The sequence below is a fragment of the Ciconia boyciana genome, chromosome 22 (assembly GCF_034638445.1).
Source record: "Ciconia boyciana chromosome 22, ASM3463844v1, whole genome shotgun sequence".
NCBI classification, from domain to species: Eukaryota; Metazoa; Chordata; class Aves; order Ciconiiformes; family Ciconiidae; genus Ciconia; species Ciconia boyciana.
The window spans coordinates 925,029-942,138 of record NC_132955.1 but is presented as its reverse complement, the minus strand read 5'-3'; the positions used below and the strand labels follow the sequence as shown (position 1 = coordinate 942,138).

At 45.6% G+C, this 17,110-nt stretch overlaps 3 protein-coding genes across 7 annotated transcripts in view; 1 reads left to right on the top strand and 2 right to left on the bottom strand.

Moving 5' to 3' along the window:
* Positions 1-51: 51 nt before the first annotated feature.
* Positions 52-11,151, bottom strand: KLHL11 (kelch like family member 11). Of its 3 annotated transcripts, XR_012046109.1 has the most exons (6): positions 10,679-11,150; positions 9,977-10,588; positions 7,324-7,354; positions 5,077-5,182; positions 4,311-4,815; positions 52-753 (listed from the first exon to the last, which is right to left on the bottom strand). XR_012046109.1 is itself a non-coding variant. In XM_072886037.1 (2 exons), exons 1-2 carry the CDS (start codon positions 11,149-11,151, stop codon positions 8,992-8,994), a joined length of 2,070 nt encoding a protein of 689 aa, XP_072742138.1. In that variant the 3' UTR covers positions 7,212-8,991. The 3 variants fall into 3 exon arrangements, 1 of the variants encoding a protein (XP_072742138.1); XR_012046108.1 differs by lacking the exons at positions 52-753; positions 4,311-4,815 and having other exon boundaries at positions 5,087-5,182; positions 7,324-10,588; positions 10,679-11,151; XM_072886037.1 differs by lacking the exons at positions 52-753; positions 4,311-4,815; positions 5,077-5,182 and having other exon boundaries at positions 7,212-10,588; positions 10,679-11,151.
* KLHL10 (kelch like family member 10) lies at positions 1,319-4,809 on the top strand. Its single transcript, XM_072886087.1, has 4 exons — positions 1,319-1,772; positions 2,391-3,008; positions 3,694-3,843; positions 4,387-4,809. Exons 1-4 carry the CDS (start codon positions 1,353-1,355, stop codon positions 4,756-4,758), a joined length of 1,560 nt encoding a protein of 519 aa, XP_072742188.1. The 5' UTR covers positions 1,319-1,352; the 3' UTR covers positions 4,759-4,809.
* A 927-nt stretch (positions 11,152-12,078) lies between the features above and the next one.
* ACLY (ATP citrate lyase) overlaps positions 12,079-17,110 on the bottom strand; it is a 33,726-nt gene continuing 28,694 nt past the window's right edge. For all 3 annotated transcript variants that reach the window (XM_072886021.1, XM_072886020.1, XM_072886022.1), the window contains 9 exons: positions 16,688-16,815; positions 16,400-16,493; positions 15,972-16,126; positions 15,053-15,203; positions 14,364-14,507; positions 14,030-14,143; positions 13,421-13,503; positions 13,094-13,170; positions 12,079-12,907 (listed from right to left, as the gene is read on the bottom strand). In XM_072886021.1, coding sequence (XP_072742122.1) covers positions 12,813-12,907; positions 13,094-13,170; positions 13,421-13,503; positions 14,030-14,143; positions 14,364-14,507; positions 15,053-15,203; positions 15,972-16,126; positions 16,400-16,493; positions 16,688-16,815 — 1,041 coding nt within the window. In that variant the 3' untranslated portion in view covers positions 12,079-12,812. The remainder of the gene's footprint in view (positions 12,908-13,093; positions 13,171-13,420; positions 13,504-14,029; positions 14,144-14,363; positions 14,508-15,052; positions 15,204-15,971; positions 16,127-16,399; positions 16,494-16,687; positions 16,816-17,110) is intronic.

Sequence of the window (17,110 nt, the reverse complement as noted above, 5' to 3'; positions counted from 1 at the left end):
GCAGTTGGCCGTGAGTGAAGCCAGTGAGGGGTCAGGATGGGGCTCCCTGGCCCTGGGCAGCACCTTCCACGCCTCCAAATCAGCAGCAGATATGGCAGTGACAGAGTAGGTGGCTTCATCACTGCCATTAGCTAGCTTGCGTCTCAGCTTCCTCCTGCGTGAGCTGGTACAAGGGCACTTCAGAAGCAGTCGGTGCCTACATTTGGGGAGCTTTATATCCGGGCTAAATAATATTAAAAACTGCAGGGGAGTCACAAGGCTGGTTTTGCTCAGAGCAGCCATCAACAGGGCGTAGGTACAGGGTCCAGCGTAATCTGGGCTGTGGTGAAGCGAAGGCTGAGGGCAGCCATGGAGCGAGGGAGGTGGGAGGACCAGGACCCCATTGCCTGCAGAGGGGCTCCCTGCCGGTCCCGGGTCCTCCCCGCGTCTATGATCTCATTATGGAGCATATTCCAGAACCACCAGGCAGACAGGATTTCAGAGGCGATGTTGGAGGGCCAGGACAAAGCCCTGTAGCACCTCAGAGAGAAGCACCTTCCACTGCCTCAGCCTTCAACATGTGCGATAGCTTGGTGCCCACCGGATATTCGTCCTCACACATGGAGAGGAAGATGAGTGCTATGGCTTGCACCGTCTTCAACGAGCTTCGTCTGGAAGGGAAACTCTGTGATGTGATCATCAGCGTGGATGGTATTGAATTCAACGCTCACAAGAACATCCTTTGTAGCTGCAGTCACTATTTCAGGTCAGTGCCTGAAACAAGAGGGGATGGGGAAAAACTGTTTCCTAGTCTGCGTCACATTGTCTTAAAACTCTCATCCAGCAGTTACCCATAGTCCTGGTACCTGCCTGGACACCAGAATTAATCCACAACCTAATCTAATGAATCCACAACCTAACCTAATCCACAACAATCTAATAGCAGGTCTGGAAGTGGCGTCTGATGAACCCCCAGATGTGGTGCAGGGCTGGGAGCGCGGCCAGCCTGGCTTATCTGCCATCAGGCGGGAGGTTTTCCTTCCCCACACACCATTATTCTCTGGTACTCTTGTTGAAGCAAGGTGACCACTCGCCCTGTTGCCCTCTGTCCTCAGCCGGAGGCCGTGACTCCTTTTTGAAACAACCAGCTAGTAAAACATTAATTAATAAACTACACGGCCTCCCAGCACAGCTACTGCTAGAGCCCAAATTGGTGCCCGGGGAAGAAGGCACAGGGGATAATGGGGTCAGGGTTTAATGCAGCAAAGCGGTTTTTTCCCCCAGCACTGCTTTGTTTTTTCAGGGCTTTGTTTACCAGCAGCTGGAACCATGCAGAGAAGATAGTGTATAAAATCCCCGGCACTTCACCTGAAATGATGAGGCTCATTATCGAGTATGCCTACACCAGGACAGTACCGGTCACGGCTGACAACGTTGAAAGTTTGCTAACCGCAGCAGACCAGTTCAACATCATGGGCATCATCAGACTGTGCTGCGAGTTCTTAAAATCCCAGCTATGCTTGGAAAATTGCATCGGCATCTGCAGACTCACAGATTATTACCACTGCCCCGACCTGCGAGAAGCAGCCTATGTGTTCATCCTGCATCACTTCGAGGAGATGACCAAGGTGTCTACAGAGTTTCTAGACCTCTCTGTCAACGAGCTAAAGCACATCATTGAGAAGGATGAGCTCAATGTGAAACAAGAAGATGCTGTGTTTGAGGCTATTCTGAAATGGATTGCTCACGACCCGCAGAACAGGAGGCAGCACATTGCAGTCTTGCTGGGCAAGGTCGGTGCTGTCACAGCGTGGGCCCGGGCGGCTCTGCAGAGCTGGGCATGGGGCAGCCGAGCCAAAGTTGCTTTCCTTTTCTTATAAGACCAGAAGAAACTGCAGCTTCTTAACACTGGTCACAAAGAAGTGAGCTTTCAGACCCTTAGGCTATTGCTATGCTGGGGCACGGGTTGAAGATCCTGCGCTGGGGTTGGGGCAGACCTTTTAAGTGCACATTTCCTCGCGTTTAGAGCTTAACTGTTCCTCACATCCAGGAAGGGCCAAATTTCACATGGGATGACATTATCGCTACATACACAAAGTTGATGAGCATTTGCCTAGACAAACTATACTATGCAAATAGCAGCAGGCGTTAGGGCAGTTTCAGTCTGCGTACAGGAAAGCACCGTGCCAAAGCAGCGGCACGGTCCCTGCCATGAAATCGAATTATTTACCCTTGCACACCCCTTTCTGGACTAGCTAAAAACTACACATTTAATTCTCTGGTTCTCTAATAAGCTTTAGACAACACTGTAGCCAGAAAGCAAAGCCATCCAGCATTGGAGCTATCCATGAAGGATACCAAGGCGTAAAGCACCTGCATTAATATTGTAACCTCCTTTTTCCATTTTTCAGGTTCGACTGGCACTGATGCAAGCAGAATACTTCATGAACAATGTCAAAACGCACGATTACGTGAAGGACAACGAGGAGTGCAAAGTTCTCATCATAAACGCACTGACAGAAATGTACAATCTAAATATGCACGGCCCATCTTACTCGGATTTCGCCAACCCGCTCAGTCGGCCTCGCCTGCCCTATGCCATCTTGTTTGCTATCGGAGGCTGGAGCGGGGGGAGCCCGACCAACGCCATTGAGACATACGATGCCCGTGCAGACAAGTGGGTGAACGTCACGTGCGAGCAAGAAAGCCCCCTTGCCTATCATGGTGCTGCTTATTTAAAAGGCTTTGTCTACGTTATCGGAGGATTTGACAGCGTGGATTATTTCAACAGCGTCAAGCGGTTTGACCCACTGAAGAAAACATGGCAGCAGGCTGCACCCATGCACTCGCGGCGCTGCTACGTCAGCGTCGCCGTTCTCAACAACTTCATCTACGCCATGGGAGGGTTTGATGGATACATGCGCCTCAACACAGCAGAACGGTACGAGCCAGAGACGAACCAGTGGACACTGATTGCCCCCATGCACGAGCAGAGAAGCGATGCTAGTGCGACCACGCTGCATGAAAAGGTAAACAGGCCATGAGATTACAGAAAGCAGGTAAGGTTGAAGTATGGCGAGCAGGACAAGGAACCAAACAAACATCAGCGTGCAGCATTACACAGCGAGCAAGTGCGGGTCCTTTCGCATGGCACGTATCGAGGCAGGGACTTTCAAGGAGCTCAGCCAGTGACAAACACAGCTACCACTCTGAGTTTGTCACCTAGATAGAAAAGAGGAGCTGTGAGAGCAGGAAAGGTAACAAATGCTCCCTTTAATGTGACGGATCATTTAAAATAAAGAGGAAGAAAGTTCACATAAACCTTATTCATTAAATCCTGGAGCCACAGATACAAAGCTCTCTAAGAGGCAGCAACTGACTGGCGTGGCGGAGACGCAGACAGGAGTGGTAAAACTCTTCTGAGCTGCTTACCACCAACAGCCCACTTGCTGCCGGACTGCACCTTTCCTGGCCACAGGTCCAATACCACGCCTATCTGCTCCATGCAGTTCAGGAAATAAAGGGTCTAAATCCTGCTGGCCTGGGTAACTCACTGCACTTTTATTACTTCAAACCCAGGATGACCATTCCCATTAAAAACAAACCAAAGCCAACTCCTCAGAATCCAGCCACGCCATTCATTTTCTCCTCGATGTGTTCTCTCACCAAGAGTGTAACTGCCCTGCTCACACTTTTTTTTCCTCCGGTAAACAGGTGTATATATGTGGTGGGTTCAACGGAAATGAATGCTTGATCACAGCTGAAGTGTACGATGCCACAACAAATCAATGGACCTTTATAGCCCCAATGAGAAGCAGAAGAAGTGGAGTAGGTGTGATCGCATACGGAAACGAAGTGTATGCGGTAAGGGAGAAGTGGCACCTCTGCTGTAACACCACCCAGCACTTCAGTACTTAGTTTTGCTAATCTCCATTTCCTAGATTTTCAGGCTGGCCATTTGCTCGTAAGTGAGATTTAGGGAAGAGTCAGAGCCAAAATGGTTGATATGCTACCTGAGAATACTACACCTGCACACTTTTTTAAATTAAAAATGTGTGGACAATTTTTAAGCAGCTGCAGCAAAGTAATTATTTTCTGCTGCTAACAGCATTAGCAGCACAGAACATTTGCTTGGTCCTGTTTATCCTATCTATGTACTGCATTTAAACTTTGTAGAAGTGTAAAATCTGACAGTTGCACAAAATAACTTTTGGAAGCTCCAGAAAGAACAAGGGAGCAGTCTGCAATAAGCAAGCATTCTGTTTTGAGATCACACGGTCTCAGCAACGCTCAAACGGAAGTCAGTGAGGCAGGAGCAGTTACCATCTTACTTGTGTGTGAAATGATTCGGCCGACTTCACGGGTGAGGAAAGGCCTATTTCGACTCTGTACCTTTGGCATTCACAGGTAGGAGGATTTGATGGAGTCAACCGGCTTCGGAGCGTGGAAGCATACAACCCCGTTGCCAACACGTGGCGCACAGTCCACACCATGTTCAATCCTCGCAGCAACTTTGGCATTGAAGTGGTGGATGATCTGTTGTTTGTGGTTGGTGGCTTTAATGGTTTTACCACGACTTTCAACGTTGAGTGTTACGATGAAAATGCTAACGAGTGGTACGATGTTCATGACATGGGCATATACCGTAGTGCTCTGAGCTGCTGTGTGGTGCCAGGTCTATCTAATGTTGGGGAGTACGTTGCCAGACGAGACTGCTACGTGGACAACTCTTCAAAGGAAGTCAGGTTCACTTCTTCAGCAAGTAGCCTGCCTGTATAAACAGCCCCACTTGGCTAATAAAGTCTTCTGAGCAGCAAGTGAATGTATTCACTTATTCTAAAATAAAAACAATTGATACAGGCCAAAAGAATAATTAGTATCTAAAACGTTCATTCTATGGCACCACAAAATGTGTGTATCGGCCACAACCTGCATCGCAACTTAAAAAAATAAAAGCTACCAACAGAATGATAGAGAAATAAAAGGTTTATTTTCATTAATTCACTTATTACAACAAACTTTAGGACAGTGTACTTAAGGTAAAGACCATGACAGTAGGATTTGTTTCGAACAGCCTATACACACATACTACTTTACCTTACTGGAAGTAAGTACAGGAGTGCTGCTTCCCCAAGCAATCTGCTGAAGTGTACATTAATACCAACAGGAGAGTACAGCTGCCGTGATCCACAGTGACATGGACCTATGAGGAGTATCTGACTATTAATGGTCTTCAAACATCTCATTAGTTCCACACTTTACATTCATATTAGTAATAGGATTAGATCCTCAGGAGCACCTGTTTTATCAGACTTCCACTCAGGACTGTCCAATTAGAGATATGATTTATACCCTAACATAATGTGGACATAGCTTAAAATAAATCTAAGCCCTAAACCACTTATTTTAAGCTTGCTTTTTTAAGCTCATTGAATGTTACGACATACTATTACAAGCTTGTGTTAAAAATAACCTAAAAAGTTGCAATTCTTTGTGACTCAGTTTGTCAGTAGTGACCAGTCTATTCCATGAGACACAAGTTGAGCCAATAGTTCTTATTTTAACATTTACTGTAATGGAGAAAAATTATATCGAAATAGCATAGCAGAATGCTTGGCATAGTTATTCATAATGCATGCTAAAAAGATGGCATGTTTTCTTCATTTCTGGAGTGGTATCCTACTATGTGCAAGAGAAAGTCTTATTAAAAATACATACAAACCCAGCATACTAACAGAGTATTCAGGTAGTTATAAAATATTATGTACACGGATGGCACCTAGAAATTACTACAATGACAGCCGAGTCTAGGCAGGATGTGTCCTACTCCACTAATACTTTGAGAAGACAGGACGTGAAACATGCATTTTGTGGCACGTATTCAGTACAGGTATAGAGGTATGATTGTCATGAGGAGGAGGAAAAACTCCACCTGATGTTCTTTTACATTAGGAAGGCCAGAAGCAGCCTTCTAATACTTCACTGAATACATGCTAGGATCTTACTGACATTTAACTAGCCACTATAAACACACTGAAAGAATTCCCAGGCTTTTGTTTATAGGATCACTTTATAAACACCCAGCAAGCTACGGCAGTCAAGGGCCACAAGGAATTTGTTATGCGATTCACAGGTTAGTGGGCTAAATTACAGCCAGAGTCAATAATGCAATTCTTCCGAACACCTACATATGATACAATGGATAGTTAGACTTGTCAGTTAAAAACCATGTGCAATGCAATTGGTCCACTTAAAGTCAAGGCTAAAAAAACCCCCAACTACTTAAAAATTCCATAGAATTGGCATAGCAGAAGTTAGAGCAAACCAGTGCTGTTCACGGTGCCCATCACTCACCATGCAAACAGAACATAGGGAGATACAGTGCATCACATACAGAATCATGGCTGGCATTCACAAGTTAAGCTGTCCAGACACTAAGCTGTTTTGACAGCTTTGAGTGGAATGTCTTTAGTAAACTATACAGCTTGTATGTCAGCCAAAAGTTATCATGGTAATTGCAGTATCAATTTCACTTAGAAAAAGAAAGACTGCAAGAAGTTTGTTCTTGCATCTAACTTTGTTGCATGCTGCCACACATTAAACTATTTAGTTCATATTCCAACCGAAATAATAATCGTGGTACTTCTCCCTAAAAATTGTCCGGATTTGTTGACAGACTACAAGAGGGCTTTGACAGAGCTGTGGTGGTCTGACATACTACCATCCTTCGACTGCTTGTTAAAAATCCCTACAGCAAAGTCAGTGGGATGGAGTACGCAAAATCTTTTCATCTGCTTCTGTGCAAAGTCTGGTAAAATATCTTAGAATCAGCTCCCACAAATTTAAGTTAAATCAATGGATTTAGTACTAAAGCTGTGAGGCATTCTCACACTTCTATTCACAAACCCTGCTGTACGGGCAGTAATTCCTAAACTACTCCATCCAAATCTGCAAGAGTTCATGGGCCAAACTCCACTGATTAACCCCTTGCTTACAGGCCTGCATGAGCTGATTTGGTAACAGTCACTTCTGAACACCAGCCTTAAACCTGAACAAGCTTACCTATCTCCTCTCTTGCATTAGGCCAGCACCGTACAATTTAATCTGCCCTTGCATAACAATCCAACAGGCAAATAAAATACAACACGGTTACCACAGATCAGTAAATTGAGACTAAACTGTTAAGATTTTCAAGGTTTGTATTTTTTTTAAACAAGGCTAGGTTATTCTATTACAAAAAGACAAGTTATTGATATCAAAAGTGGCAAGTGAACTGCAAAGTGGAGCATTAAGGGATGTACACATCAGAGAAACCTTTACACACGATGTGGTTGAAAGACTTACCCAGTGTTTCAGATATGATCTAGGTTGCCTGCTGAATTGGAAAATGAGAAGTATCAGCTCAGAAAGCTAAACAATTAAAAAACAAAACAAAACAAAAAACCAAACTGTTTAGAAGTTCTTTTGCAAAGAAGTTGCCCACATCAAAACCACCAGCAAATCATCACATGAACCAAAGACAGCAAACAGATTCTCCAACAATGTTTGTCTACAGAAATTCTGGAACACCCTGGTTACTCCTCCCTTTCCCTTCCCTAAGATCCTGAGTTAGGTCGCATGTGAAAACCTGGAACGTTCAAATGAAGGGAAGGATGGGGAAGAAAAGGAGGTAGGAAGGATGCACTGAATCCGCTAGTAACCTAAACTGTCCGGGAGCTTTTCAGATCAGGGAGGAGTGTTCAGTGGGACAGTTAACTGAGAGGCAGTGATACTCTGAAGGAAATATTCCACATTCTGTTCCTTGGGAGTATAGCAGTAAGCAAACCAGAGCCAACCAGGGCACTGGTTTATGTAAAACCACCTCAAAACGCCAAGAAGTATTTAAATCAGCTTAAATCTTACCGCCACAGTAAGTGGGGGAATTCACATATTTAGAGACTATGAAAACTCAACTATCTCACTTCAGGAGGAACACCAAGGGCCGATTTGGTAAGGAGCACCGCAGCACAGCTACTGTAAGTTTCTTGGGAAAGTATACCGAAGGCAAAGGGTACTGATTGTCAAAGACAGGCTGGAAACAGGCTCGTGGGGGTTCTTCGAGTCGCTTTTTCACTAGAATTCAAACACGTGCAACATTTGAGAAAGGATCTACAAGTAGCTCAGGTTTCAATCTATTACTGTGAAACAATCTCATTCTTACTAATCCACACTGACAGAAGTGAATAGTCAATGTTGGTGGGCGCCTACTTCGCTGGTTTTCACTCCTTTAATCAGGCTGATTGTTGACCCAAGTTTCTAATGAAGCTGTCAAAGACAAACTCAAAGCATCTTCAGATACACCTGAAAAAAAATCTACTGCCTCAAGTTCTCTGTTTTAGCAAGTGTCTTGTGTTCTATCAATCATCCATTTATAAACAAACTCTGCAGCCTCTCTACAACATACAGATACAAAATATTTCATACACATAGAAACATCCTGAAGTAATTTTATAAAGAAAGATTGTGCTTCTGTTTTCATACATAGGTATAACTATTGCACTTGCCTCCAACTTGGGAAAGCTAAGTACACTAACACCAACTATATGTGAAGTTTAGTCACTGAGAAGGAGAGAATCAAAGGAATGTCAATATATAAGTGCAAATAAAACAGGTGCTTTCAAGCACACACAAATGTAACCACTAAATTATTAAGATAGAGATCTTTGATTTTCAAAATAGAACTGTTAGAGACTAACTCTACAGAAATCCTTGAAAACAAAGATCTGAAGAGGCCCATTACAGGCTACAGTTTTCCCTGGACACCATTAAGTAATACTGTTGGATTCACATAGTTTCTCAATTCCCATCCATCCTCAGTTTCTGAGCTTCTTCATTTTCAATACATAAGAGATGCTGCTTTTATGCATCAAATCCAATCAACACCCTCATGTCTTATAAAGACATATCAAGCCTAACGAAATGGTTTAGCACAGTATTTCCTAGATTCACCAGGAGGAGTGATATTCCAGAAAACTAGCACTCAATCTGCGAGCGTGGCATTCTCCGTAAGCTTAGGGAGTGTCGGTGTATTTCCTGCATCTGCCTTTCCTGCATCTGCCTTATTCTATCTTTTTGCCACATCAAATTTTGTGGCATAGGGTATCTTTGTGTTCCCTGCAAGCATCTGAAGGGAATTCTCACGTGGCAGGCTGTTGCTCTGCAGCGAGGCTGAGGCATAGGAGGCAAAAGCATCCAGCGCTTTCTCTCAGCACAGTAACGATAGGCCTCTTTCCTGTATTGCTTGTCAATATCATCACTGTTCTTCCACCCCCCAATGATGAAAACATCATCTTTATAATAACAAATAGCTGCTCCTTCAATGCTAAGAACCTCTGGGGGTAAGCTTTCAAGTATTTCATCTGAGGCTCTGCCAGAGATCTTCATCTTGGCTTCCTCATTATCTATAGGGTAACTCTTGGGGCAGCACGATGCTGTATGGTAAAAGTTTGTGTTAGCAACAGACATCTGAAAAGAGCAATAATTATCAATGAGTGGCAGAGACTCCACATCCTGCCACTGCCTTGTTTCAGCATCGTATCTGATAATAACTGCCCTCAATCCATCTTCGCTATCACTGTCAACGGGGGTACGAGCAGCCACATAAACAAACCGGTCTTCTACAGAAACAGCTTTGACATCACGAAGAATCTTTGGTGCTGACTCCAGGTTAAGCCATTTGTCTTGCTCGGGATTATAAATGGCCACATCTTTAAAGCCAGGACTGAAATTGCCATGTCCACCAATACTGTACAAGTTTCCTTTAACTTCAGTAAGGCCAAAAGAATGCTTTCTGGTTATTAGATTTGACACTTGCTCCCAAATATTTCTGTTTGGATTGTACCTTTCTACAGTCTTGGCAAACCCTGGTTCCATGGAGCCAGCCACATAAACATAAGATTCTGTCACAGCAACAGCATGCCCATCAAGATGATTATGTATGTGCGGTAAGTTTACCCACCTATCTTCATCGATGAAATACCCTACGCACTCACTCAAGTAATCTCCTCCCTCCGACACACCACCAATCACCATAATGACGTCCATGTTTTGTCCAAAACGCGGCAACAACGCTACAGGACAAGCAGAATGTTGTAGATTACCAGACTGCAAGTTCTCAGACCGCAAGGCATGACTCTCCACGGCTTCAGACACTAATTTAACACAGGCTTCGTTGCTTGATACCAGCCTTTCAGATTTGACGTGGCGAGTAAGGTAAGTGGGCTTCATCTGAGACAATCTAAGCAGTTTAAAGAGATCTTCAAAGTACTTCTCTCTTTCCTCAGGATTCTTCTGAACCCACTTCAAAACAGTCTCAAAGAGGATTTCTTCAGAGTCCACTGTGATCTCCGAGTCTGAGAGCCAGTCTCTGATGAGGTGAAAGGGCAAAGTGTAGAACTCCTCATCTTGGATAACTTTGTGGAAGTTTCTCCTGATCATATCCTGAGCTTTGAGGGCCAGCTGATTCAAGGAATACATGTGGGCTAAGCTGTGAACCGCAACGCAGTTGGAGAGGTTGAGCTTCTTCTTCAGAAACTCTCCACAGAACTCTTTTAACCGGGTCAGTAGAAACCTGCAGAACAAACGAACAGGGGTGATGTTGTGGCCCGGTTGCCGCCAGTGCAGTCGCGGCCAGCCCCCCCCGGACCCGGGCCCCGCTCACCTGTCGGCCATCTCCAGCACCTCGTGGACGTTGCCGGGGCTGACGCGGATGGTGCCGGTGTACATGAAGCCGACGACGGCCTCCACCGTGTCGGGGTCGGGGCCGCCCTCCGAGCTCCACTTCTGCAGCTCTACGCGGCCTGAGCGCGACTCCGCGAAGCCCCCCGACAGCAGCGGCGTGAAGTACTCGGTGGCGGCGGCCAGGACGGAGCGGTGCGCCCGGTACTCGCGGGCCGCCCCGGGCCGCCCGCCGCCGAAGGCCAGAGTGATGTCGCAGTAGAGGCCGTGGCGGCGCTGCTCGTTCTGCCGCCAGGCCAGGTCGGAGCAGTGCGCCGGGCACCCGAACTCCTCCGCCTCCGCCTCCCCATCCACCCCGCCGCCGCGCGGGCCCCCACTCTCCGCCTCCGCCGCCGGCGGGCCGGGGCCCGGCTGCGGCTGAGGGGAGGCAGCGGCCGCCGCCATCTTGTCCGACATGGCGGGTTGCGGCCAGTGCGCCTGCGCGCGGGGCGCCGGCGGCGCGAGTGACGTGCGCCGTGCTGCCCCCTGGCGGGGAGGTGGTGCCGCCGCCGCAGGTAAAATGGCGGCCGGTGCCCTGACGGGGAGTCGGCACAAGCGCAGCGGCCGGCGGGCCCCGTCCCCTCAGCACGGGCGGCCGGCACCTGGGGACAAGGGGTGCCCTGAGGGCAGCAGGGATGTGACTGAGGTGAGCGCCCCCTCGCTCCTCAGTGAGCAGAGAGGGCGTTTGGGCCAGCATCGCGGCAGAGGCACCAGCGCCCCCCGCCCCAGCCTGCTCGCCTCAGGTGAAAGGCGGGACGGGGCAGGCGGTTCCTGCTCCCCTCGGCCCCCGGGGCGCTGCTGCCCGGCGAGCGGGAAAAACCCGTCAGGAGGGAGCTGCACCCACGCAGGGTGAAGCCTGACCAGCCCCCGATGCTCTTCCATTTTGGGATGGCCCGGGTGCTGGAGGTGGCAGCCGGAGCATCTGCCAGGGATCCCTGTGATTTAGCACAAAGGTAGCTTGCTATGCACGTTGCAGTTGCAAGGGCATTAGATTGCTTTGCCAAACTGCATAGGTACCACAGACCAGAAATACATGCATAGTTTTATTCAGAGCCTTGAGCTATCCTTTTGATTATTTTTCTCCTTAACATCACTCTCTCAGGCAAGCCTGGAGGGAAGGGACTTGACATGAGGAATTCACTCACTCCAAGTAAGGTACACTTTTTTTTTTTGTTAACTAGAATGAAGTGAGCTGTAGTTGATTATTTCAATGTTTACTATACAACATGATACAGTTCCCTAACTCTTGTATAATGCTATTTCAGTTATCTATAATTACTTTCCTCTTCCTTCTCTAATTTGCTAAATTTCATCTCAACATGACAGGTTAAGTGGAAAAAGAAAAATTGGTAGTGTATTGTTTATTTGAGTTAGGTTACAATACAGAGACAAGTAGGACGCTGAAGTTATTACCGAGAGTATTTTTGCATCTGCAGATAACATGAGTGACATTCCACATACCAGCAATCTAACAGTAAATGAGAAGTTGTTTGCATAAATACAGACACTGGAATACATGTAGTTTCACAGTTTTAACAGCAGTATGTTACAACTTTACACCTTAAATTACTACACCAGAGTTTGAGTAACATTGGTTATACATCAGCAGTGGTCCCACTATTCAGGATACAATCAGACTGAAGATGAGAACACAGTAAACAAATTGAAAAACAATAAAAAAAGCCCAAGTCATGGCTTATGGGAATGATGGGTACTTTCCCCTCTATTGGGAAAAGTTACAGCTTGTTACCAGACTAATGCATCTTCCACAAGTTCAGCAAGACTGCGCCTAGGAGCAAAACCCTTAGAGTCTTTTCTGGGAACAAAATTAAACGAGTAGAAAAAATAAAAAGGTGAGAGACAGTATTAAATACAGCAGGTAACATGGAACATCACAAGTTTTGTTTTTTATTAGAGTAAGTTTCTATTCTTATAAAACAGTTGCTTTGCACGGTTTGACCAGGCAGCTCAATGTCTATGTACCAATGGCCTTTATACATCAAAGTCCCATTTGTGGCTGTCCTCTGTGCAGGCTTCTGTCTTCTTGAAGTGACATTCTGAGGCAATACTACAGGTTCTCACATAGTCATGTGCTCTGGTAAAACATAGGATATGTCATCCCACGGGTGACGGTACAGACCTTGCTTCAATCTCTTCTGATCCAGGTAGTGTCCTAAAACAAAAGTGGTTTATGTTACAAAATGTCTGCTCCTCCTCCTAGTCTTGCTTTGCCTTGAAAAAACTTTAATTTCTATATTGCTACAACTAGCATTTTAGAACTGAGAGGTTCACGTCTCACGTTCATGGTGGCAGGGCATCCCCTAGTAGGAGGGAAGGGGCAGAAAGACGGAAAACTTACCAATGAATCCCATACTCCTGCCTAGTACAAAGATGCCATTAAGAGCTCCTATGTCAATATATTCATCTGCTTCTTCCCTGCAAGAGAAAAGAAATTAAATAGTTCCTCATAGTGATCTATTTAGGGAATCGATCTTGGAAAGGCTACAAGTCTGCTCTAGTGCCAGCAGCAACACTGAATTCATGTGAAAGCTTCCTTCCCCCAAGTCCAGGCCACATTTCCTTCACAATGTCCTTCTGAAATCCTGGCCCCACATGAGCTGGCAGTATGGCTCCCATCATTTTTATAGGACCATGACCTAAGAGAAACAGCCCACTACCTACTTACCGTGTGAAAGAGCCACAATTCCTGAGTACGTCAACAAAGGCAACTCCAATAAAGCCATCTACATTCAGGATGAGATTTGGTTTCTGCGGGAAATGAAAACACACCCCAATAAAGATGTTAACGGTGGCAAATGATGTTCACTGGCAACTTCCATCCTCAAGGGTAATTTGAGGGTTGCCTATTAGTTGTGGGCACACAAGCCTAGCAATAGAAAAGGCTGTTCAGCAGGGTGAGCAAGAGCCATGCTTAATGCAAATGATGGAAAAACAGCCCCAAACAATGGGCCTGCATTTGGTTCAAACCACAGAAATTATCTGCCACAGCCCATCGTATGTGCTAGCTCTGCCTCAGATTTCAAGAATACAGCAGTTCCAGATATACTGTGGACAACACAGAGAACGGGTTTTGGTTGGTTCAGCATTTTCCCAGTGTCCAACAAATGTCTTCAGCCTTACCATCCGTAGTTGCGCTTGGCCCAAAGTCTACCATGGAAAAACAAAACCCTAGCAACAATTTGTGAAGCACTGCAGTTAAAATACAGTATTAACCCCATGTCACTTGTCCATCAGTAAAAATGCTCAAGAGGAGATAAATACTAGCGCGTTTCACCTTAGAAGTTGTAATTTTTTCTACTTCAAGTGCATAGTCCAACAGTGGGGTGGCAGGGAAATGCTGCTTCACGTAGTCTTTAAGAATCTGAACTCTCATGTCTGGGTTATTTATCTGCAAGTTAAGAACACATTACAGTCACTGACATTGCCTCTTACACAGGTGCTTGCCATAAGCTTTACTATTTGTAGGTTTAGGATTTATAAGTCCTGAGAATTTGGTCAATAGCTGCCTCTGAAAGTTGCTAATTTTCTTTCCTTCGTTTTTTTTCTCTCCCCCACCCCTCTTAAAAAACCAAACAAACCTCCAGTTTGTACTAATGCAGTTTTCTTACCGATTTGACCCTGTGTCCAATGCCCATGATCAGTTTTCCTTCTTTCTTCATCTTATTCACAAACTCCATAGGGATAATCCCACTGTCAAAGGCTTTGCTGAACATTTTAGCTGCAGCATCCAGTGCTCCACCAAACCGGTCACCCTGGGTGCAATACACAAAGGGAATTATAGCAAAGGACTCCACAGTTAAGGTACAAAACAAGCACAAGATTATCTTCTCCATCTACCCTGCCTGTCAATGTGGCATTCATGAAATTAAAGGCAGGCACCTAAGATAAAGCATCTATCTTTAACTCAAACACAAGTGCCAATATGTAGCCAATACATCTCCACTAGAGACAGAGTGTGGGGGGAAATGCAATCTAAAGTCTGTTTTATTCACATTTTTACTTGTTAAGTGTTGGAAGAGACTAGGCAACCATATAGGGACAATGCTGACAGCAGTTTGGCCTCTACAAAAATATTTCTAGACTCAAGAGACATCAACATAGTCTTACTTACTAGAAAAGTGGACTAGGTTATAAACCTAGAGCATCGAGCTATTGGAGTTGAATTCAACAGAAAGTCAAAGTGTGAGTGAACAGACACAATGGCTCTGCAGCCAATCTAAATCTTAAATTAACAGTAATAAAACCTGGACAGAGTAATGAGTCACAAAGCTAAATCTTCTGGGGATTAAGTACTTACAATAGTAAGAAGGCCTGAAGTGAGACTGGAGACAAGATCTTTTCCAGCTCTTGCACAGACAATGGTGTTGTGGGCTCCAGATACAGCAGGCCCATGATCTGCTGTTACCATCAAACACATCTCAATGAACTGGCAGGCATACTTTGGTAACCTGAGCAAGGAAGAGACTGAAGTCATTTATTGTAAAGAAAACTGAGTAACAAGATGCTTGTTACTCAGTGACAATGGACAGTGACTTTTGTTTTAGGCGTATGCTTGAAAGAAGTAGAAGAGAGAAAGGGAGCTGTAGGGTCACAATACCCATCACTGCATCCTAATGTCTTTCTCAGAGATCAGATTTTTATTCAGTTTCCACAGGAGCTGTTTAGCTGAGGGTCAGTTTTGTAGGCTGAGTTTGCACACATTCAGCTGACTGATCAGCAAGTGAGTCCCCTTGAGGAGAGCCACAAGGCTATGCTACAGTTCTGTTCATCCTGTTCTGCTGAGCCAGGGATTCCAGCCAGTGCCCAGAGTGCCTCTAATGAAAGCGGGATCAGATGAAGGCAGCAAGCTTCTGCCATTCAGAAGGTTCCCTGTAGACTGGTTAGCAAATGTTTGTAAACTCCCCGATCTCTCCAGAGTCGAGGTGACTGTTATAATAAACAAGTAGTTGGAGAGCATGAAGCAGGCCTAGAATAGAGAAAATTTCCTCAATGCACCACAAAACTTGCGGAAAACTTAATCCCAAGATTAAAAGATACTGTACAAGGCCTTGAAATGCTGATGTGGTCTCAGAGGAGGGGATAATAGAGGTGGCACTTCCAATGAATCTACGTTCACAAAGGAATCCTGGAGTTACTTTTGTGCTTAAAAGTCTATTAATAAACAAGCAAAACTTCAAGCCAAAGAATTTGGGGGCTTTCACAAAAAGCTGCCTCACCTCCTTTGAAACCAGAGCAGGCCCAGAACCCCTCCAATTCCCATCTCTTCTTTGAAGACCTCAGTGATTGGCATCCCAGCGTAAATCAGTTCCTGACCTCTCTCATCACAGATGCTTGTCATAAAGGAAGCTGGTTTGCGGATCAGACCCAGCTCCTGAAATGGCAGCATAAAGATGGGATTTTTAACATTCCATATTAGAAGCAAGGGGCAGCAGGAGGCAGAGTGGTCAAATAGCAATGCCTTAAGCTTGCCCTCAGAGCGGCTTCCACAGCCTAGAACCAGCGTAGCCAAATGAGCTTACAGATAACACAAGTGCAAGATAAAACCCCAAGGCAACACCACTATCACCATCAGCATCCAGAATCACAGCAAACATCCTGTCTGGTTTCTAAGGAACCAAAAAGCAGGTAAAACAGCACAGCTCACCCTTGCCCAGGAGTAATCCATTGGCACAGTTGGAGGAGGCACTTCCTCCGCTGGTTCAATCACTCTCTTGGCCACAAGATCCTGGTAGACAGACCTAGGGAGATAATCCATTTATTAATTTAAGTCCTTTTAAGAGATACAAGTGAGGTAGTCTTAATCTAGACCTTAAAAACCCAGAATGAATAGAAGTCGCTTTCCTTAAGCGGGAATATATTCCTTTATCAGGCTAGAATCAGGGCCGTAACAGGTTTTGTCCCCTGCTGAAGGTGCCCTGTTAGTGTGACTTACTGAATGACCTCTCCCAGCTCATCGAAACTCCGGGGAACAAACACACCAGCTTCCTTCAAGGCTTGATTCTTTGCAACAGCAGTTTCAGAAGCCTGGTTGGCACAAGCTCCTGCATGGCCAAACTGCACCTACAAACGAGAAGAGAGCAGTAAGGAATACAAGTTGTTTACCTGCAGAGAGTAAAACAGAACAGAGAACTGACTAGGAAACTGGTGACAGAGGAATACCAGTGACTGCACATCTGCCTTCTTATTTGGGCTAACAGAACCCTTGGTTGCAACTGCAGTCAGTACTGCAATATGCAGGGCATTTTCTGATCTGGAGTCACTCCAGGTTGCTCCATTGACATTCTGCCTAAATTCCCCCCCTCTCTAGAGCTGCTTAATGTGCATCTTTCCCATTCCCACTCCAGAAGCAGGTGGC

Bases quoted from the DNA above. Each gene is read 5' to 3' on its own strand.
- KLHL10 (XM_072886087.1), top strand. From the start codon at position 1,353: ATGATGAGGCTCATTATCGAGTATGCCTACACCAGGACAGTACCGGTC. The intron at 1,773-2,390 runs GTCGGTGCTGTC...TCCATTTTTCAG, and splicing joins TTGCAGTCTTGCTGGGCAAG to GTTCGACTGGCACTGATGCA. The intron at 3,844-4,386 runs GTAAGGGAGAAG...TGGCATTCACAG, and splicing joins ACGGAAACGAAGTGTATGCG to GTAGGAGGATTTGATGGAGT.
- KLHL11 (XM_072886037.1), bottom strand. From the start codon at position 11,151: ATGTCGGACAAGATGGCGGCGGCCGCTGCCTCCCCTCAGCCGCAGCCG. The intron at 10,589-10,678 runs GTGAGCGGGGCC...TTTGTTCTGCAG, and splicing joins GTGCTGGAGATGGCCGACAG to GTTTCTACTGACCCGGTTAA.